This window comes from Antechinus flavipes, chromosome 6 (genome assembly GCF_016432865.1).
Source record: "Antechinus flavipes isolate AdamAnt ecotype Samford, QLD, Australia chromosome 6, AdamAnt_v2, whole genome shotgun sequence".
Classification (NCBI taxonomy): domain Eukaryota; kingdom Metazoa; phylum Chordata; class Mammalia; order Dasyuromorphia; family Dasyuridae; genus Antechinus; species Antechinus flavipes.
In genome coordinates, this window is record NC_067403.1 from 259987974 (window position 1) to 260009822 (window position 21849).

The following is a 21849-nucleotide window of genomic DNA, read 5'->3' on the forward strand; positions in this document are numbered from 1 at the left end:
CCCGGCGCACACATTTCGGGACCGCTCTGCTGGGAGGGCGGCGATGGGCCCTGGGATTCTGCTGTCTGAGAATTGGCTGGAGGGAAAAAGAAGCTTCTGGGGACTGGCTACTGGTCTTCTAGCGTTTGAAGGGCTCTCCAGTTTACAAAGAAGACCATGACTTCCTAGCTGTGAGACCCTGGGCAAGTCACTTAACCCCAAAAGAAAGAAAGGAAAGGAGAGAGAATTAAGATTCCTTTTTTCTTGCCCCAGATTGCCCAAGTTAGTCTGGGATTGCCGAGAAGCAAATTTCGGGGGCAGAACTAGCCACAGTGTTTCTCTTTCTGCCTTGAAGTCAGATGGATACGTAGATAGACCCATGGGATGGCTAGGGATGGGGAGAAAGACATATGGACAGATCTCAATATCCTGTATGTATATGGCTACTTGTCTCCCACTTCGTCCTGGAACTGCTAAGGCTGGGACTGGTTTTTGCTTGTCCACGTATTTCTCCTTTAGCACTGTTTGGCATACAGTAAGTACTTAATAAATGCCCGTTTCCTGGAGGAGTTTCTTTGGGAAGGAGCGGGCTCTCCCTCTCTGGAAGTAGCCAGGCAGAGGCTGTTTGCTTGCTGGAGATAAAGGGGAAGGTTGAACCAGTTGCCATTGGTGTTCCTTCCAACTCTGCCGTTTGTGAGGACACAGGAAGGCTGTTGAGATGGGGGGGAGGGGTTCCTTCACTTCAGGTGTGGCTGTTTCAATTCCCTCCTCATTTTCAGTCCTAGGAACCGATTCCAGCTGACTTTTCTAGGCTCCTTACCCTCCCCCTCAGTTCTCCTCTTTAGCGCAGAACTTTAGGGATACTCTTTTCCCTGCTCAGCCACCACCCAAAGTCAGGCCTTTCACCTGGATTTTAGTACCAGCCTCCTCCCGGACTCCCTGCCTCCCCTCCTCAGCCTTTCTCCCAGCAGGTTCGGCCAGAATCCTCCCCCTGCCCACACCACACACCCGTTCCATCAAGTCCAATCTCCAAGCATTTCTTCCTTGCTTCCCGAGTGCTCGGCTCTGTGCTGAGGGCTGGGGATGCAAAGAAAGAAAGGCCCGGCAGCCCCTGCCCTTACTCAGAAGTCCAGGGGCTCCTTGAATCCATTATCAAGTCAGCTGTTTGGCATTTAAAGCCCTTCCCAGCCAGCTGGACTCCTTGCTGGCTTTCATCTTCTCCCGTTTTACTCCCTCTCTGTGTTCTCCAGTCTAGCACCCCTGGCCTTACACCTGGCCCTTCATTTCCAGCCTCCAAGCGCTTCCATTGGCGGTTCCCCTGCTTGGAATGTCCTTCCTCCTCCTCTGTCTCTCAGCAGTTCCGGCCTCCTTCCGGACTCGGCTCGGATCCTGCCTTCCCTCTCAGAACTGCTTCCCTCAATTACGTGGACCTGATTATTCTCAGCCTTTTTTTTCCAATTAGAGTGGGAGCTTCTTGAGGGGAGGGGGAGGATTTGTGCCTTTTTATCTCTAGTCTTGTGGTGCTTGGCACATGGTAAGCGGACTGGCCTTGGAGGCTGCCTTGTGTTTCCACCCCAGGAGGCCCTCCTACACAGCTGCCCCACTCATCTCTGCTTTCTGGAGCTGGCTCTCTCCCCCTGTGCAGCCTTCTTGGGCAACTGGAGTTTCCCTGCCTTGCTGGGGCTCACCATATTGGTGTCAGATTAATACACATTCTCTTTAGCCCAGAACTTCCATGCCTCAGTCTCCCCAAGGAGCACGTACAGCACGGGGAATTTTCTTCAAGCATTGGCCTGATCATGTTACTTCCTGTTTTTTTAATTAACTCCATTTGGAGTTTTCTTGGCAAAAATGCTGGAGGGGTTTGTCATTTTACAGATGAGGAAACTGAGGCAAACAGTGTTATATTACTTCCCCAGGGTCACATAGCTAGTAAGTGTTTGAGGCCAGATTTGAATTGAAGATCAGTATAACTCCAGACATGGTCCTCTAGCCATCGTATCACTTCCCACCTACCTTTGTTACTTTGTAGCATCACCTGCTAACTTACCTACCCATGTTACTTTGTAGCACCACCTGTCTAGCACTTACCTACCCATGTTATTTTGTAGCATCACCTGCCTACCCATGTTACTTTGTAGCACCACCTGCCTAGCACTTACCTACCCGTGTTACTTTGTAGCACCACCTGCCTACCACTTACCTACCCGTGTTACTTTGTAGCACCACCTGCCTGGCACTTACCTACCCGTGTTACTTTGTAGCACCACCTGCCTACCCGTGTTACTTTGTAGCACCACCTGCCTAGCACTTATCTACCCATGTTACTTTGTAGCACCACCTGCCTAGCACTTACCTACCCATGTTACTTTGTAGCACCACCTGCCTGGCACTTACCTACCCGTGTTATTTTGTAGCATCACCTGCTTACCCATGTTACTTTGTAGCACCACCTGCCTAGCACTTACCTACCCATGTTATTTTGTAGCATCACCTGCCTACCTTTGTTACTTTGTAGCACCATCTACCCACCCATATTACTTTGTAGTACCACCTGCCTTCCAATGTTACTTTGTAGTACCACTTACCTGTCCATGTTACTTCCCACTCAAAAACATTCAGTGAATTCCAATTTTTAGGCCTAAATTTGGCTGGAAAAGGCCTTTATAACCTTCCCAAGCAGATTCTACCTTATTCTATTGGCCACACACTCTTCTGTCAGTTAAAAGGGTTTTCTCTCCTCTCCTTACAGGAGACACCCTTATTTCCATATCTTCCATGTCTGGAAGGCACAGCCTCCCCTATCTCCTTGTTGGGCTCAACCATCACCTTCTATGGAAAGTCTTTTCTTATCCGCCCCTCCTGGGACCCTCCTCTTGAACCACCTCGTATTTGTTTTCAATTTCTTGTCTGCCTACCTTTTTGTTAGCATGTTGTTTCCCAAACAGAATAATCAATAACAATAACTGGTATTTTTATAGTGCCTTACACATGAACCTCATTTTTTTTCTCACTGTAACTACAGACGCAGTTGCTTTGATCTTTACTTAATATCCTCATTAGGTTAAATGATACCCAGGAGGCATCTGATGCAGGATTTGAACTCAGGGTTTACTAATTGCCATCAGGCACTTTAAAAAATGACTTCACTGCTTCAAGCTAAATACTGGACTTGGGAACTTTGGGTTTTGTCATCTGGCCTTAGACAGATGTGAGAACTACCATAGAAGTTCCTCACATGGTATCGGGTCTGGGGAGTGAGCGGCATGGCTCGAGCTGGGCCTCGGTGCAGTGGGCACTGGGGCCGCCACCAGTGGTGTCTCTGGGATTTGAGCCAATTTGCCCAGATTTTGATGCGGTATCATGTTCTTCTTGGGGAAGACAATCCACCAGAGACCCTCAGAAGTGGATGGCTGCTTAGCCCCAAAGAGTAATCGTTAACGGTGCCCCAGAATTCTGTGCTTGACCTTGGCTCCCACCATGCTTTTGTCAATGGCTTGGATCAAGCCGTAATTGGCGGACTCATCACATTGGTGGGAGGCACCGAGCTGGGACGGAGGGCTGGCACATTAGATGAGAGTCAGCATCCAAAATCAATCAGTGGGCGTGTGTAGAAGTGCCAGCCACTGTGCGAAGGCCTGGGGTACAAAGCAAAAGCCCAGACAGCTCTTTCCAGAAGCTTATTTGATAGTTTGGGCCTATTGGGCTGAATCCAATTGGATGAAATTCATAGGGATGAGGGGAAGGGAAGAAGCCTTTGTAAAGTGGGACCTGTTTTCTGCCAGGTCCTGTGCTAAGTGCCTTGCACATATAATCTTACTTGATAAATGTAAATAAAGATTATGCTTGGGAGCAAAAAATCAACTTCATGAATTGTACATGTTGAACCTATGTTGGATTGCTTGCTGAATGGGGAGGGTGGGGAAAGGGAGGGAAAACATTTAGATTTCGTAAGGATGAATGTTGAAAGTTATCCATGTTTTTATAAGGCTTTTAAAAAATTAACTTCATGGGTATAAGATGAGTCACATGAATAGATAGGCAGTTTTGAAAATGATCTGGTGGTTTGAGTGGACTGCAAACTATGTAAGGAAGCAGAGGGCTATAGCTTTTTCAGGTAACTTCAGGAAAGTAGAGTTTACTGGCAGAGGGCTGTTTTCTGCTTCCTTTAGACCCCACATTGAGTTCTGGGGACGGACAGGAGCTGGAGATTGTCTGGAGGAAGGCAGCCGGGGTGGTGCAGCAGGAAGATTATTTGAGGGAAATGGAAAGGGAGCTTGGAAAAGATGAGGCTTTGGCTGGATCTAAGGGCTGCCTTCCAGTAGCTGAAGGATTGTCAGTCATCTGGAGGCAGGGACTGATTTGTTCTCTTTGGTCTCTTGGCTGATGGGAGAGGGAAGGTTCAAAGAAGCTGGGGGGGGGGGAGGGGATTACAAAGAAGCTGCTTGAAGTTAGAGATCACCATGATTTTCCTGCCTCTGCTGTTGCTGCTTCCTCTCCCCTAGGAGTCTTCAAGCCGTGGCTAGCTGCCCGCTTGTCTGCCCAGCACAGTAGACCGGGCACTCCCTTGGGTGAAGGTTTGGTGTGAGGTGCCATCTAACTGGTCCTGTGAGTCTGCCCTGGGGATATAATGTCACTCCATCGCACCGGCCCTGCCTGTAGTGCCTATGAATACTAGCCTAGAATTGGAAAGTAACCTAGAACCTACCTGGGCACGTGCGATGCCCTGTGGAAGTGCTTTCCACTTATTATTTCTTTTGATCCTACGGTTGTTGCTATTGTTCATTTGTGTCTGACTCTTAGCGATGCTGGAGAACCTTGCTTCTGGCACAGCCATGTGGATATTTGTCATTCGAGGGTCATTCGAAATTCTTAACTTCTAAAACTCAGGCCCCAGGAGATCGGGGTATTTAACTTTCAGTTCATCATCGCCTGCGGGTGCCTTAGCACAAGATTTCAAGGGCCTTATACAGGCTCCACTATGGGCAGGACATCCCCCACCCCAGCTGTACACCATCACAGCCCAGACCTTCCTACCTCCACTATCTCCCAAGTCTTCCAAGCTCATATTTGTTGCTTCCGTGACGTTATCTCTTTTTCTGTCATGTTCTCTGCTGTCCCCTTTTACTTTTGCCTTCAGTCTTTCCCAATGTCAATGAGTCCCATCTTTTTTTTTTTTCTAATGAGTCCCATCTTTTCATTATGTGGCCCAAACATTTAAGCTTACCTTAGCAGGTAGGTGGTATTATTATACCCATTTTACAGTTGGGAAAACTGAGGCAGGGGGCACTGAAGTGACTGCCCAGGGCCACATAATTAAGTGACTGAAGATGGAATTGAACTCCCTTATTCTGGGTTCACTGCTTTATAGCACCCCCGAGCTGCTCCCCTTTTGTCTTCCAGGTCTCACTCTCTGTTCCATTTTTGTGCTTAATCAGTGTTTGCTATTGCCTCCTCAATGAGTCTCTAAACTCCTAGAATATTAGAACCACCCCTGTCCAACCATCCTGCCTCACCCAGGACAGCGCGCCCCATAAGCTCAGCAGAGGGGCTGAGCCTCCTGGGAAAGCAGAGGTCTTCCCTGGATTTTTGTTACAGGGGAGCCCGTTCTTTAGCTGTGGCACTTGTGCACAATCTGACACTTAAGACATGGCGGGTCGGGGCCGAATCCGGGAGAAGAAGGTTATGGGATCGGAAATTCTGGCATTTAACCCGATTGATCGTGTCTTTGTGCTGTATATGGGGGTGAAAAGACCCAAATGAGCAGGTCCTGCCCTCTGGGAGCTTCCTGTCAGCTGGAAGCAGTCCGCTGCCCAACGTATTTCACCTCTTGGAGAGTCTTAGATGGAACTTTTATGAGAAAACTGCACGAGGCCCCAGCAAAGCCAAGTGGTTCCCCAGGTGGTCCCTGGAATCACTCTCTTCATCTTGAATCTGTTTTTCTCTGGGGGGAGAGGAGGAGTGTTTAGTTCAGGCTGTTTTAGCATCTAAATCAATTAGTAAACATTGTATCATCGAACACCCCCATGTGCCAGGCCCTGTGCTAAGCCCTGGGGATACAGACAGTCCCTGGCCCCCTGGAGCTCCCAGTTGATTGGAGGAGACCAGATATAAACAGCTACACAAAGTGAACTACACTTGGGACAAATAGGACATAATGAACACCAGGAAGGACTCGAATTAGGAGGGGCTGAGAAAGGTTTCCTAGAAAAGACTGGATTTTAGTTAAAACGGGAAGGAAGCCAGGAGGTGGGATTGAGGAGGGACGGTGCTCCAGGCTTGGGGCACAGCCTGAAAAAATACCTGGAGGTGGGAGGTGGAGAGTCTTGTGTGACCCAGAGGATCAGAAATCCCCAGTGGGGACAAACGTGGATGAAGACTGGAAAGGTAGGAAGGGGCAGAGTGTGAATGACTAACAAACAGCATTTTGTGTTGGAACCCAAAGGCCCTGGGGAACCACTGGGATTTACTGAGTTGGCGGGGAGGGAGGGGAGTCTGTGTGAGACTTGAAGCCGATACACTCAGCCCCAGGCTATCGCAATAGTCCCGAGGTGATTAGATGGCGCAGCAGGAGAGCAGGGGGCGAATTTGAGAAATGTCACAGAGGTGACACTGAAGGACCTTGGCCACAGCCAAGAGAGAGAATGGAGAGCCCCACGTGGCTCCTGGGTTGGGAGCCCCGAGGGCCTGGGAGGAGACTGGGAGAAGGGGGAACTCTGGACGGTGACAGGAGGAGGATTTGGGGGAAAGATCCCATGGATTTGGGGGTGTCTGCCGGACATACAGGAGGAGGCATCTGAAAGGCAGAATTTGGAGGTCAGCGGAGAGGTGGGGGCAGGAGAGGGAGCCGCCGGGCTCACCCGGTGAGGTAATCTCGAGGGAGAGCCGGGAGCTTGGGGTTTGTGGCCAGGGCCTCCAGCCCCATGTCTCACTTCCTCTGTTTCCCGGCTTCTTGATTTCTTGGCTTCTCACTCCAGTAACTTTACCTCCTCATTATCTATTCAGCTCCTTCTCTGGCCTTCCATGCTGCGGCCGTCCGCACTGCAACCAGTTAGCTGGCGGCAGGAGAGACTGGTTTTTCCTCCTCAGACTGGCCCGGGACCATTTGATCCCTCGCTGTCTGCCTGCTTTTCGGCCCACTTTGCTTAAATCTCCAGGAGGCGCGCGTTATCCCAATGTTAAGCTAATGAAGACAAAAATGGAACTCTGTTTTCTGCAACTTGGAGGAGTTTTCTGAGGGCCGAGCCAGTGACCAGGCATTTCCTGTGTGTGTGTGTGTGTGTGTGTGTGTGTGTGTGTTAGCTGGGGGCTGGGGGGCAGGAGGAGGGGGAGGACATTGCTAGGCTGCCACTCGGGGCTTCCTTTGCGTTTATCTGGGCTCCGAGCCCCAGGTAGCGGCTGATTCTGATCAGCGCAGGCTCTTTTTGGACTCGGTGACCCGGTTACTAAAATCGGAGGCTCCTCTGGCAGCGTTCGGGGAGCGCTCCCAAATGAGGCGGCCCGGAGCCTTCCTGAGCGCTGGCTCTCGCTTTCTTGCAGACGGCGGCACGTTTCCTGACGGCTTACGGAAGCTTTTGGAGCGGTCTCCTGTGAGAAGTCCTCCTTCCTCAGCTGGGAACAAAGGTTGGTCCATCACACGAGCTCTTAGCTCTCCCCTTCTCCCTTCCTTAAAGAAAATCATAGAATTACCTCGAGTTTATACAACTTCTTAAGGTTTGCAAAAGATTAGACACGAATTCCCTCATTTGGGCTTCACAACAATCTCGAGAAATCGGTGCGGTTGTTTTCCCTATTTTACAGGTGGAGAAACTGAGGCATAGGGCACAAAAATGCCTTGCCTTGGGTCATCCAATTGGGAAGTGTTTGAGGCTGGAATTGAATCCGAAAACTCAGACTCCCATTCAACACTATCCATTGCACCAAATAGCTTCTTCATAAAAGTCCTAAAATTATAGATGTGATGAGAGAGGCTCCTGGGTATATGATAGGAGCAAAAAGGAGGGTCATGATACTCAGAGTTCCGAATTCTAGTGCAGAGCTGGGAAAGGGGTGGGAGGGAGGGTGCTGGAAAGGGGTGGAGAATGCCCTGGAGAGGAGAGAGGAGGGATTGCAATGGTGGACCAGCTCCAGGAGTCATCCACAGGTCCTCTAGGCCCAATCTGAAAGTGAAGCTTCTTGTCTCTGCTCCCACCGCTAGTGAGTGTCGGGATACGAACCCAGCACTTGTGCTTCCACTTTCTTTACTGATCACTGCACCAAGCTGCCAGGAGAACACTGCGGCCCTGGCAATACTATCCCTTGAAAATCGTTATCACGTGGCCATTTTTCTGCATGAGAAGTGCTTTGTTTTCTTTATTTGGCCTGGATTTCCCTGATCTAGTTTGATCCTAGGATTATTCCAGGCCCCTTGAGGACTTGGAAGGCCCAACAGTTTAGGAAAAACTGGACTTAGTTGTTTCCTTCTATATCTCGCTGACGCTATGAATGGATTTGTTTGTTTGTTTAATTATTTTCTGAATGTGACGTCTGTTCTTTGGATCTTTTGAGTTTTCCGAGATGTCGGGAAACATGAAGGCCCAGTCGTGGTATCTCCTTTACTTGGTTATTTTGTGTCTGTGAGTTTTCCAAGTTTGGATAATTCAGCGATTCCTTTTTGAAACTTACATTTCCAGCTGCTTTGCATTTGGGGCAATTTAATTTTCCACAGTAGAAAGTCTACTGTTATTGCATCTATCGATTTTTTTTTTTTTTTTTTGGAAAATTTTAAATGGTAATCTCCAGTTGGCTACTTCTTCATTAAGTTTTCTCTTTTTCTCCCTTCCCCCTTCCTTACCTTTATCCCTTCCCTCCCTCTCCTATTCTTCTCTTTTCACCTCTCTCCTCCTTTCCTGTCCTTTTCCTTCTTCCTTTCTCTTCTCCTTTCCTCTCTGTCTTTTCTCATCTGGTTTTTCTACTTGGTTTAGGCATTCCGCCATTTCTCTTCCTTTTCTTTGAATGTGGCCCTTCCCCACCCAAGGACATCTCTTGAAAACTCTCTTGTACCTGCTTTTTCTATGTCTATCATTTCTGACTCGTTGTTATGCAGTGTTTTTGGTAACTTTATTTCGAAAACGTGGGAGACCTCTGTTTCTCACCGGGCATGTTTTGCCGTTATCACCCTGCCCCCTTAACAGTCTTTGCATCTGATTCTGAGTTTTTAGGGACCTGAGAGGTGAGGAAGCTGAGGTCCAAAGAGGGGAAGACCATGAACCGTGGTCCCTTAGGCAGATGAGGCAGAGGTGGGATGTTATGACCTTCACCCTCTTCCGTCCAGCCAGTGAGTCTGACAGCTGTCGGCTCCCCTGGGGAGACTTTCCACCCCTGCTTCACCACGGTCAGAATTGGAAGTGTCCCAGCTTTAGAGTTAGAAGAGACCTTCAAGGTCACTGACTCCAAATCCTTTGCTTTGTAGAGGAGGAAATTGAGCCTTAGAGAGTTTAAGGGTATTCAACCAGTTAGGAAGTCTGTGGCAGGATTTGAACTCAGCTCTTTGTGGCAAAAAGCTGGGGAGTCGCATTGGGAGTGGGGCATGTAGCACAGCAGGGTGCTACCTCCACCGATTCTCCCAGGATAGAACTTTAATTGTATTTTTGGTTGTCTTTGTTTGACTCATTTTAAAAGTTGTGGTTAGTTTTTATATTATTGTGTCTGGCTCTTTCTCTTTTTTTGTGTTTTGCTTTGTTTTGTTTTCGAGCGGCGCTATGAACCCCACCTCCTTTCACTTCTGTGTTGGATCCGTCCCTTTGGACGAGGTGATTTCTGTGGCCAATAAACATGTGAAGCACTTTTTTATGGCTGATCAAGCAAGTTTTATTAAGCACTTACTCAGAGCCAATGTCACGGGAGTGAGGAAGGGCAGCCAGCCCCTTGGGTGGAGCCCTGGCGCAAACTTTTGCCAGCATGGGCGGTCGGGAATGGGTGACTTTCTGCGTCGATCTGAGATGCATTTGAGTCTCTGGGATAATACACCAAACGCAGTGCTGGGAATACACAGGAAAAGCCTGTGGTGATATAAAAACTTGGGACTCCCCAGCTCTAAGCTTTTAAAAGTCTGGTTGGGAAGCTGGCTGCTGTTAGAAGTGGTTGGAAATCTCCTTGCTGTGACTGTGGGTGCCTGGGTAGGAAGGACCAGGTTTGGGCAAATTCCTGATCGCCTCCCTTGACCAGCCTGGCTATTCTTGCAAAGTGAAAGAAGTCCTTGGTTCCCTTTGGTGCCCTGTGCTCAGTTTTGGACCATCCGTGGATAGGGTGGGTTGGACAGGGCACATAGTAGGTCCTCAGGCCAGGCCTTTTTTACTGTGTGTCAGGCTTGAGAATTTGGGCATGCCGTTTTCACAGGGCCAGGGGCCTTACAGGCCAAAGTCACAGGGAACGTGTGAGACGCCCAAACCCAGCTTCGAGTGAGTTTCAATAAAACCAATGGTAAATAACTTAACATTGGGTGTCAGCTTTTTTCAGTGTTTTGCACAAAGAAGAGTAAGTCCCTTTCTTATTCTGGCTCATAAATTGTTGGGTTTTAGTGGTCAACTTGTGCCTTTTGTAGATTCTTCAAAAATCATTTTGCTGGTGTCAGGGTTTTTCCCCCTTTTTGGGGGGGTTGTTTTTTTTTTTTTTTTTTTTTTTTTTTAATATGAAACAAAAGCCTTTAGTCATATAATCCTCAGGAATGTCTGGTCACAAGTGAATTAGGCAGTATATCTGGGACATGCTCCTGAAAGGATAACGTGCTGTTGGTCTTTCTGGAGCACTTCGTGTACTTTTGGAGGGCAGGCGCAGCCTTGGAAAGACAAGGATCTGGAGTCCCACCTCTGGGCATTTTTCTGGCCTTGTGACCCTTGGGCCACTCCCTCCCCTTGTGGCCCAGTGGGATTCACCAGTTCTCTGCTACACGGAGACCATGGTGACCCAACACACGCTGGTGCTCCACGAATGGGGCTCTGACGTGTGAGCTCATCTGAGGGTCCAGAGAGCCCAAGATCAGAATCTGTTCTTCATAGGAAGACAATTCCAGGATCTGGCTAAGCTGAATCCTGGCCTAGGTCACTCCAAGAAGTTTAGAGTGTGTCCTATTGATGAAATGAATCCACTCATGTTCTTTCTCCCTTGGAATAGAGCCAGGGATTCTTCCTGGGGTCTGAATAAAGAGAGAAGCCAAAAACCAGTTTTTAGCTCCAGCCTCTGGGGGGGGTGAGGAGGGGGAGAGCCAGATAGTGTGCTGGGCTCCGAGTCTGAAAGATCTGAATTTGAATTCTCCTGGGATGTTGAGCCACTAGCTGTGTGACCCTCCTCTGTCAGATGGGCTGGTTGCAGTAGCTACGTCCCAGGCTTGTTGCGAAGCTCATGTGACGTGATATGTGGGGAGAGCTTTGGGCCCCTAGAAGGCCCACCCCCATATCAGCTGTCTATTGTCATTGCCATCAGCAGGAGGAGTTTGTCGGCGTATATCCCGAGTGGGGGGAGGAAATCTTGATTTTATAGGGATGCTCCTCATCCAAAGTCAGCCGCTTCCTACTTCCCAATTGCCCTAATGAACGGCTGTGTGATCTTCCAGATGTGGAAAGCTTCAGCAGGACATTCTATATCTGTCAGCAAGGATGATGAGGGTGCTGATGACTGGGAAACCGACCCGGATTTTGTGGTAGGTCCCGCTTGGTCATTTTCTTGTTTTTTCCTTAAATTTATGTGTCTCCAATTTATTTTTTCTCAGTATTTTAGTTTTCCAAATAGATGTAAAGATCGTTTTCAACATTCATTTTCCTAAAACTTGGTGAGTGTTCCAGGTTTTTTTCTTTCCCTTTCTTAACTTCCCTCCTCCCCAAGACAGCAGTCTATTATCTACTATTATGATGATGACGATCTACTACTATTATTACAGTCTATTATACATGTATGATCTTTACAAGAAAAATCAGACCAAAAGGGAAAAAAGCAAAAGCAAACACACACACATAAAAGGGTGAAAGTCGTATATTTTGGTCCACGTTCAGTCAGTTCTTTATTTGGATGTGGAGGTTATTTTCCATCCCAATCTATTGGAATTGTCTTGCTGAGAAAAGCTAAGACTCTCATAGTTGATCATCCTCATGATGTTGCGATTACTGTGTACGATGATCCCCTGGTTCTGCTCACTTTCCTCAGCATCAGTTCCTGTAAGTCTCCCCAGCCCTCTCTGAAATCCTCCTGCCGATTGTTTCTTACAGAACAATACTATTCCATAATATTCACATCCCTTAATTTATTCAGCCATTCTCCAATTGATGGGCAGCCACTCAGTTTCCAGTTTCTTGCTGCTACAAAAAGGGTGGCCACAAACGTTTTTGCCCATGTGGGTCCTTTCCCCTCTTTCTTAATCTCTCTGGGATCAGACCCAGTAGTGAGACTGCTGATAGACATTGTATAGTTCTTTGGGCACAATTCCAAATTGCTTCTCCAGAATGCTAAGGTCATTTCCCAACTCCACCAACAATGTATTAGTGTGTCAGTTTCCCTTCTATGTCCCCACTTTTTAAAAAAAAGTACATATGGATGTTATATATATAAAATACATATATGTGTGTTTACATACATATATACACTATGTGTGTGTGTTTATATATATTTTAAGAAAAGGCTTCTGAGATTGTCTTTTCTCATCTGTTTCTTGCAGAATGACGTCAGCGAGAAAGAGCAAAGATGGGGGGCCAAGACGGTGAAAGGATCTGGGCATCAGGAGCACATCAAGTAAGGGGGGGCTCTTTGCCTTTGTCCTGGTCAAATTGAGGGGAGGGAGCTGGTCAGAGAACCCAGGGCTCTCCTTGTCACAGGCTTATGCTTTGGGTGTTCTGGGAAGTTAATTATTAATCATTAATCATTAACTCCCTTTGTGCAGCACAAACTCCATTTAGGGTACAGGAGTTAGTATAGACCTGCCCTGGCGGCCCTGGTAATGGCTGGGGAGGGTGTTCCCCCATTTCCTTTCTTAGCCGAGCCTGCCTGCGCTCCCCGTGTCTGAGGCATGGCTTTGTCCCCAGGACCCAGGGGAGCCTTGTTCAGTGAGTGGAGCCCAGAGCTTGGTCCCACCTGCCCAGTGGGCCCTGAAGGTCAGAAAACAGCCTGACCTGTGTCACTGTGTCACTCAGCTGTGGACGTGATTGACTTCTTTTCCGAGAAAGTCAAGAAGGCTTAAAAAGCCAAATGTTCCCATCCCAAAGCTGTTTCCGTGAACCATTTGAAGGCTAAATTCTCACACTTTATGAGGTTCATAGACTAGAGCAGATAAAGCATTTATTAAATACCTACTGTGTTCCTGACAGTGCTAAGAGGTGGAATGCAAAATACAGGACGGGCCATCTAGAAACAGCCTCTTTCGGGGCTCCCTAGAGCATTAGGACTAGACTCTCACAGCAGCTAGCAAGAAATATTCATAAAGTACTTACTGTGGGCCAGACACTGGGGATGAAAAAAGGACTGAGCCAGGTATCTTGTGCCCTCCCCCCAGAGTGGCTGGAGGGCCACACAGGGCCCAGCCCTGCTTTCTGTCCTCCCTTTCTCCCCCAGAATATGGGGGTACACCCTCGAACCCTGGACAGCCTCCAGGCTGCAGGCTACCAGCTATCAGAGGGTTAGAAGGAAAGGACCATGGGAAAAATGGGCCCGCTGTCCAAATAAGTCATTTGCACCCATCTTTGATGAGAGCTGCTAAGTGCAAGTCTCTCTGCTGGGGTTAGAGAGAGGATGTGGCCTTCACACAGACTGGCATGAGCCCAGGTGGGCTGAGAGATGACCAAGGGCTAGAGTCCCAGAATGCTTCAGGAATGAATGAATTAAAAACCATTTCATTCATTCACTCATGGAATGGTTCAGGAAAATTTGAGGAAGGAGAAAGTCCATCCAGCCCTTAGCCCAGTACCTGACATTTAGTAGACGATTCCCAGCTTGGAGGAGACTTTTTGGTTTGTGAAAACTTGAAAAAAAGATGGTTTCCTTTCCACTTCCATTTCAGGGATTGAATACGGAATGAGGGCGAGCACAGTGTCTGGCAGATAGTAGGCCCTTTTTCCCAGTGTCAGTTGGATTGGTTCGTTCAGTTAAAGAACGCAGCCCCTGTCTGAGTGCCTCCTGACCGTCCCATGTTCCGCTCAGTCTGTTTGTGCCGTGGCTTTTCTGTGAACGCTAGGAATCCGCAGGATTTCTGGCCCGTGGCCAGTCGGTTCCCTCGATTTCCTCATTCTTGTCTCTCCCTCACCCACAAGTCTGTAGGTGCTTTGCTGAAACCCGGAGTCAGGCGTGTGAACAAATAGAGCAATCTTTTGTCTCTGAGAACGGAAAGAGTCTTCAGCTTTCAGGTCCAAGGATTTCTCTCTTCATGGTCTCACTTCCCCTACAAGGGGTGGACCTACTTTCCATCAAAGTGCCATGGGACCTTTGGGATGCCGAGAGAGGGGCTGCCTTCACTAGTTGACTGCAGGATCAGTGGAAGCTGGAGCTCTGAACCATGAGATTGGGATGGGGAGGGGGAGATAGGGGGAACTACATACCTTGTCTGGGGGCGGGGAGAACCAGGAGAAAAGTTCTGCTCTGTGATCCTCCTCCCTTTTATTGCAGCATACACAAGCTGAGAGAAAATGTTTTCCAAGAACACCAGACCCTCAAGGAGAAGGAGCTCGAGACGGGACCCAAAGCATCCCATGGCTATGGAGGAAAATTTGGTGTGGAGCAGGACAGAATGGACAAAGTAAGTTGGGAGGTGCCCGCTTCAGCCAAGCCTCTGTAAAGTGGCGGTGACGGAACAGTGGGTGGCTCCCATTGTCTCTACCCAAGCAGCTGAAAACTCCCGATGAGAATGATGTGAATGCAGGAGAGGTCAAAAAACTTGGCCCTCCAGGGCTGGAATTTGGTTCTGGGTTTCCTATTTATTTACCTCAAAATGACTATTTCATAAAAACCCATGTGGCGGCTCATCCCATTCACGGCGGGGGCAGATCAGGGTCTCCGACCTGGTCGATAACCTGTTCTTGACCTCTGTGGCGTCCTGAGGGACCCTGATGGGCCGTGGGTGATTCCCTGTTGGTTCCTTCAGAGACCAAATACATCCACTAAAATACACACGGTTACAAAGGAGGAGAGGGAAGGGATCAGTGTCTGGCGCTCACTCCGGCCGGGGTTGGCAGAAGCCGCCAGTTGGCGGCCAGCCTGAAATACCCAAAGTCCAGACCACCATGTGGCTGGGAAAGTTGCCAGTCCTGACCCAAAACTACGGGAGCTTCTTCACATCTTAAATAAACTTGAAAGACTCAAGGTATAGACTGAATCTATACTGAGAGGCTGAGGTGGAAATCACTATTTTTAAAAGCTTGTGGGCAGATCCTTATTCAAGCGATCGTTTCTGGCTTTTAGCAGAAGCCAAGGGAAGTCTTTGACTCAACGCGTCAACTCCCGTCTGTTTCTTTTGACAGTCCTTTGCCTCTTTCCTCCCGGCTAATTTTAGACCTGTGGGGGTTTGTTCCCGGAGGGCAGGTGTTGGAGACAACTGGCTCGTTCTGGGACCGTGGTCATTCTCCGCATTGCTGCCAGACCTTAGAGTTGCCTGGTTTCTGGGTCTTCTTGGTCCCTGCCTGTCTCCCTGCGCTGGGTGGGAGGGTAAAGATCAGCTGTTAAGCCAGTTCATGTGTAGTTTCACTTTTTTTTGTCTGTGTATAAGTTGGCTTAAATCTTTGACTTGGGCAACAAGATGACGTTATAGTCATTGGGGACCATAACTGGTTTATATTCTATTGGTCTAGATCCTTCCAAATGAAGGTGTAATCCCAAATTAGTCACGAACCTAAGAATTGGCTCAAAAGCCACCAACAGAAAGAATGACTTTGTCACTTATCTTTCTGCCTCAGGGAGCTTTGTGGGCACGAAGCCAAGGGAAGTGGTAAGAAGGAGCTTCCGGGCTTGGGGAGAGGGGAGAAAGGAGGAGGGGGTCAGCATCCCAAGAACCCTCCCACCTCCAAGCCTGGAATTCCTTGTAATTGGGCGGAGCTGGGTGAGGTTCCTTATGGCAGTTGGACTCCGGACTCTGGTTGGGGATGTCATAATAGGGAAGTAACTGGAGACCTGTCGGACTGGTACTTAACCCTTTGTTGGTGTCAGCCACTTGTCACCAGGGAGTGTCGTCTCCTTTCAGTTGTCTCTTCAGGCGTGATTGAGCTACAGTAGAGGAGGGGGGAGTATCGAGGGACTCCCAGACTGTCAATCAAAGGATGTTGTTAGGGGAGCAAGCGGAGGCCAGCTTCAAGATTGTATTGTATTTATGGTGCCATTTGGGGACCTTTTACCCTTAATCACTAATGTTCAGCTCACGGCAACTCCTTGTGAATTGGTTGCTATGTGCAGAGCGCTTTAGTAGGCACTGAGGGGCAGGTAAAATGAGATAATAACCCTAATTCCTGTCCTCTTGGAGCTTATGGCTTAATGAGGGTGTTCCGCAGATATCTCCGTAATACAAAATGATAGAAAGTGTGAGTGTGTGAGTGTGTGTGTGTGTGTGTGTGAGTGAGTGTGTGTGTGAGTGAGTGAGTGTGAGTGTGAGTCTGTGAGTGTGTGTGTGTGAGAGTGTGTGAGTGTGTGTGTGTGTGAGAGTGTGTGAGTCTGTGTGTGTGTGTGAGTGTGTGTGTGAGTGTGAGTCTGTGAGTGTGTGTGTGTGAGTCTGTGAGTCTGTGAGTGTGTGTGTGTGAGTGTGTGTGTGTGAGTGTGAGTCTGTGAGTGTGTGTGTGAGAGTGTGAGTCTCTGTGTGTGTGTGTGTGAGTGTGTGTGTGTGTGTGTGAGAGTGTGTGTGTGTGTGTGTGTGAGAGTGTGTGAGTCTGTGTGTGTGTGTGTGAGTGTGTGTGTGTGTGAGTCTGTGAGTGTGTGTGTGTGAGTGTGTGAGTCTGTGTGTGAGTGTGTGTGTGTGAGTGTGTGTGTGTGTGTGTGTGTGTATGTAAAGAAGGAATGGTAAGGGAACCAGCTTTTATGAAGTGAGCCAGGTGCTACTGATACAAAAAGCGAGATGTTAGTTATGCCTTTTGGCGCGGCAGCCGCTCAGCAGGAAAAGCGCAGTGTGTCCAGCCGAGGGCCACGCGAGGCTGTGCAGAACTGTGCTGTGTTTGAGCCGGACACTTCAGAGATGGAAACGGAGGCCGTGAGGGATGGAATGCTTGGCCTAAGGCCTCCATAAGGCCCAAGGCACCCCCTCCCCTCCCCACCCTCTGCATCTGTGGGTCATCCCAACTTCATACTTAAGAGGCGGCTCCTTGTCTGAACTTGAAACCTTGGGTCCATCGTTGTTCTGTCTGGTCCTGTTCTTATTTCCTCTTTGATGTAATTCATCTGGCAAAGGCTATAGAGAGCAATGGGAGAGTGGGGCCACAGCAGTGACCCTACAGAGAAGTGGGCTGGGTGGACAAGCTCTGCAGCAGACGCTTCCCCAGGGTCTCTGATTGCTGGAGAATCTCCCCGAGTTTCCCGATGTAGCAGGAGCCCGTTAGGCCAGAGGAAGTTTTTTTGAGGTGTCCCCCACTGGGTCAGGAAGAGGCCATCTGTGGGTATACTGACCAACCCGAGTCAGCCCCCGAATTGGCCCCTGTGGGATTCTGCTTAGAGCCAGTATGACCACCGGACTGCCAAGCATACAAACACATATACTCTCTCTCTCTCTCACACACACACACACACACACACACACACACACACACCCTCCTTTGACCCGGAAATACCTGCCTGATAGGAAGTGTTTGATGAGGGCCAGTGGGGTGGCAGAGGCCCCTGCTAGGCCTGGGGTGGAGAGTGGCTGGATCCTCCACAGCTTCCCCTTAGAGCGCTGGTTACTAGGGGTAGTTGGCTAGGATGGATTTCGGGATTGTTTTGTTTGAGTTGATAACCCCAACCCACCGGAACCATTCCGACGTGCAGGGAGGCTGAAGTCGGTTTTGTTTTTTCTTTCCTTTCTTTCTCCAGAGCAGATAATGGGACCAAGAACTGACATTTGTAGAGTACGTGAGCCTGTTTTGTAAAAGCTTCTGCAGAGGGCACACAACCTTAACGTGAAAAATTAAAAGGAAAAGCAAAAGCTTATCCCGAATAGTCTCTACCCTCCAGTGCCCCAGGAGATGGTGTCTGGGACCTCTGCTTGTGCACTTGAGGAAGCTCCTGCCCGATCAAATGAGGGAGCAGAGCCAGCACTGCTCCACATGCCCGTCGCTGGGGATGTCTTTGGTGCTCTGGAAACATGAGCAAAGGGGCTCCCCCATGACTGGGGGAAAGGAAGTGTCAGATCAAAATGGGTAGAATCGAGCCTGGGGTCAGGTTCTAGCCTCCAACCCTTTGCTAAAGGTTCCCAGAACTTAGCCCTCATTCTACCCGGGTTTATGATGTGAGTTTGAAAATCTTCCTATGTAGACTGATGGACAGGCCCGTGGTCGGTAACATTTATAAAGCCCCTTAAAACTAAAAGATGCTCTTGTCACCCTGCTGTGACAAATGAGGAGACGGGGGCACGAGGAGTGGTAGCTTGCCCCAGAGTCACAAAGCCCGAGTGGAGATCTCCCCGCATCCCATATGGCCTCACCTTGGGCTCAGCTCACCTCTGAGTTCTGCTCCCCCTTCTGGCACTTCCCATAGGTGAATACGGTCAGCAACTGCTCATCTAGTACTATCCAGTTGCTCAGCTGAAGCCCTCGAAGGAAATGACCTCACGATTTTTGCCCAGAAAATGGGAGGCTCCAAGCACCAGCAAGGTGGCTGCTAGTAGAGAAACTAAAAGTCTGAATTGATGTTTTGAGTTTGGGGGATTGTTTTTTGCCTTTGAGGAGTCTATGTTTTTTGACTTTCACATCCATGATACATAAGCCAAAAATACAATTCAAACCTATGGGCTTGTGTTAGCAGAAATGCCTTATTATGAATGTCCAAGAGAGGCAGCATGGTATAGTGGATAGATCCAGGATGGGGATCAAGTCTCACATCTGGCTGTGTGACCTTGGATGAATCCCTTCTCCGTGTCCCAATGTTGAGGATGAATAGCTGCTGGGAAGGTCCTGACCCACATCAGGAGAAGGAGCTTCCTTACCTGGAGTTTACCATAACAATTTTAGTCACAAACAAAAACTCCCCTAAATCCAGCATTGTGTCCAAAGGAAAGCTTGCTGGTGCTGACTCGTTCTTTGGTCCTGATACCGGTCTCAGCTTGGCTAGGGTCGGGGGGTCAAGCTTTTGGGGGCAGTAAAAAAGACCATAATTGCTATGTTCACTGAATGTTAAAATAAACAGTCCATCATAGGTGCTCTGAGAAAGCAGCACAGCTTAGCCCTGAATCCTTTGGGAAAAAAAATGAATCCCATCTCCTTTTTTTCTAGATCAAGAGCTTTCTTATTGCTTTCTTATGCTTTGAGTGATCGATTAATAGAATTTGCTACTCGTCAGCTGCATAATTTTTCTTTTAAAAATCTCTTTCAGTCTGCCGTGGGCCACGAATATCAGTCTAAACTTTCCAAACACTGTTCTCAAGTCGATTCCGTGAGAGGCTTTGGAGGCAAATTTGGGGTACAGCTAGATAGAGTCGATCAGGTAAGTGATGGCTCGTTCGCTGCTTCTGTAGCCGAGGATCTCGTGAGGTTCCAGGGGCTGGCATTTCAGCGGGTAGGCTCGGGTATAGGGCAGACGATTTTAGAAAAAGATTCTCTCTGTCCAGATGTGTGTGATCTTTCAACAGCTAGGTGGTACCATGTGTAGAGCACCAGACTCGGAGATAGGAAGACCCAGGTTCAAATCTGGGATGTGCTCCCCCAAAAGGATAATGGGCTATTCTCTTGCTCTATTTGCTATCACACAATCATCCTCCCTCTGAAGATGGTTCTCAGAGTAGGCTCTGACCGCTCTCCTCACCTCCAAGTGCCTTCCAGATTTCTCCAACTGGATATAAAGTTGACCTCTCACACTCAGCAAGTCTGAAGCTGAACTTGCCTTTCCACCCATACTCTCCATCCTTCCAAATGTCTCTGTTACTGTCGAGGGCACCAGCAACCTCCAGTGAAGCTCAGGGTCATCCCCATTCCTCACTCATACTCATCCCACATTTCCAATCTGCTGCCAGGTCCTGTCATTTCTACGTTTTTCCAGTCCCTCGCTGCCCCCAAGCCCTCGTCACCTCCTACTTCAACTCTTACATTGACTGCTGAGGGTTCTGCCTGTCTCAGATCTCGCTCCTGAGCATCCTCTGTTCAGTTGTGAAATCAACCTTTTAAAGCACAGGTTTGATCAGGTCCCCTCTCTACTCAAGAAATGACAGTGGCTCCTTACTACTGCTAGGATCAAATACAAAATCTTCTGTGTGGTCAAAGGTCTCCGTGACTCCACCTGCCCTTTTTACTGGAACCATTCTTGACCTGAGAGAATAAGTAAATCCACCCAAAAAGGCACATAAAAGAATTCTGAATCAAAAGAGCTATGGGACAAATGGCTTTAGAAGTAATAGTGTCGGTCACAAAGCTTTTGCCAAAAGGTAAAATAAATCTGATAGATAATAAATCTGTGAAAGGGAGACTCCAGAGACCAAGAGGAATGATACAAACTTCAAAGTCAGGAGAACTACAGATTCAAAATCTCAACGGCCACAACAAACTACAAATTTGAACATCAACCGATAAAGCCAAAGGCTTGCCCAGAATACAACAGAATTTAGAGCAGCTAATTGATGCATGGGCCAAGTCACTGATTTGGACCATAAGAGCAAGGAGTGTAAATCTCTGGTCACTTGGGATTTCCAGATGCTGCACAAGAGAAGAATCTCCTTACAAGGACTCGAGGAGCCCAGGCAACACTCTCTGAATGCCAAGAACAGCTGCAGGAGGAAATCCTCCCTAGATTTCTCCCATGCACTGATTGTTGAATTTTGAAATAAAAATAAGAAAAGAAATTGAAAAAAAACTCTCTAAGCTTCAAGAAGGAAGGGGAAGAAATTGTTCTTCTAGAATGATATTAGAGCATCATCAGATTTCTGAAAAGCTACCCAGGAAAACTAGCAATTGGCAGAGGTCGTGTTTCCAGGAGAACTTGGCCATCCAGCTCCATGCCTGCAGGTAACTACAAGCAGATGATGAAGTGATCTACATATAGGAGGTGAGCAGAACAGAAGCCCCTCGATCCAAAAGCTGCCTTGAGAGGCCTTTGGAGAGGAACAAGAGAGAGAGAGAGATGTTTTCACGCTGTTGTTTTCAAGTACACTTGGACCCCTTAACCAAGCTAGTCCCAAAACCTTTCAAACTTGAAAACACAGACGTTATGTCTGTTGGGTTCTTGGATCAGTGTGACAGAATTAGAAGTAAATATTAGTCCAAGTAAAAGCTGGAGTTCTCCATGGGAACAAAAAAATTCAGGAATAACTGGGTTAATGAAGGAATCAGAAAATCAGTACCATTTTATTAAAACTCCTCTGTTGGGCCATTTCAGGGAGCTTTTATCCCTCTTCTCCACACAGAATGCACAGTTCTCTCCTCCTATGCTATGATCCCACCAAAATAGCCTGCCTTTCCCCCCACAATAAGCAGTTCCATCTTCCATCTTCCTGTCTTTGCCCAAACTGATCTCTGCGCTTATAAGGCTCTCTCTCCTTGTCTCTGCTTCTCACCTTCTTCTGGGTCACTTGCTGTAGAGGATGTGGCTGAGCTCCTGGTGGCAAGGGAGCACCTTCCCAAGCTCACATGTGTTTCTTTTGTACCTGTTTGGCCATTTACTTACAATCCATGAAAAGATGATAGATCAGATTTCCTAGAGATAAGGAGAGACAGGAAGCGAGTTAAGTAGAATAGGTTTATTCTTTGTCTCCAGCCAGCC

General features: G+C 48.2%; 1 protein-coding gene across 4 annotated transcripts in view; it reads left to right on the forward strand.

Annotated features, from left to right (window-relative positions):
* The window catches only part of CTTN (cortactin), a 42832-nt gene that overhangs the window by 1371 nt on the left and 19612 nt on the right, over positions 1-21849 (forward strand). For all 4 annotated transcript variants that reach the window (XM_051967182.1, XM_051967184.1, XM_051967183.1 and 1 more), the window contains exons 2-6: positions 7519-7602; positions 11570-11656; positions 12665-12738; positions 14602-14731; positions 19474-19584. In XM_051967182.1, the coding sequence (XP_051823142.1) occupies positions 11570-11656; positions 12665-12738; positions 14602-14731; positions 19474-19584 (402 nt within the window). In that variant the 5' untranslated portion in view covers positions 7519-7602. The remainder of the gene's footprint in view (positions 1-7518; positions 7603-11569; positions 11657-12664; positions 12739-14601; positions 14732-19473; positions 19585-21849) is intronic.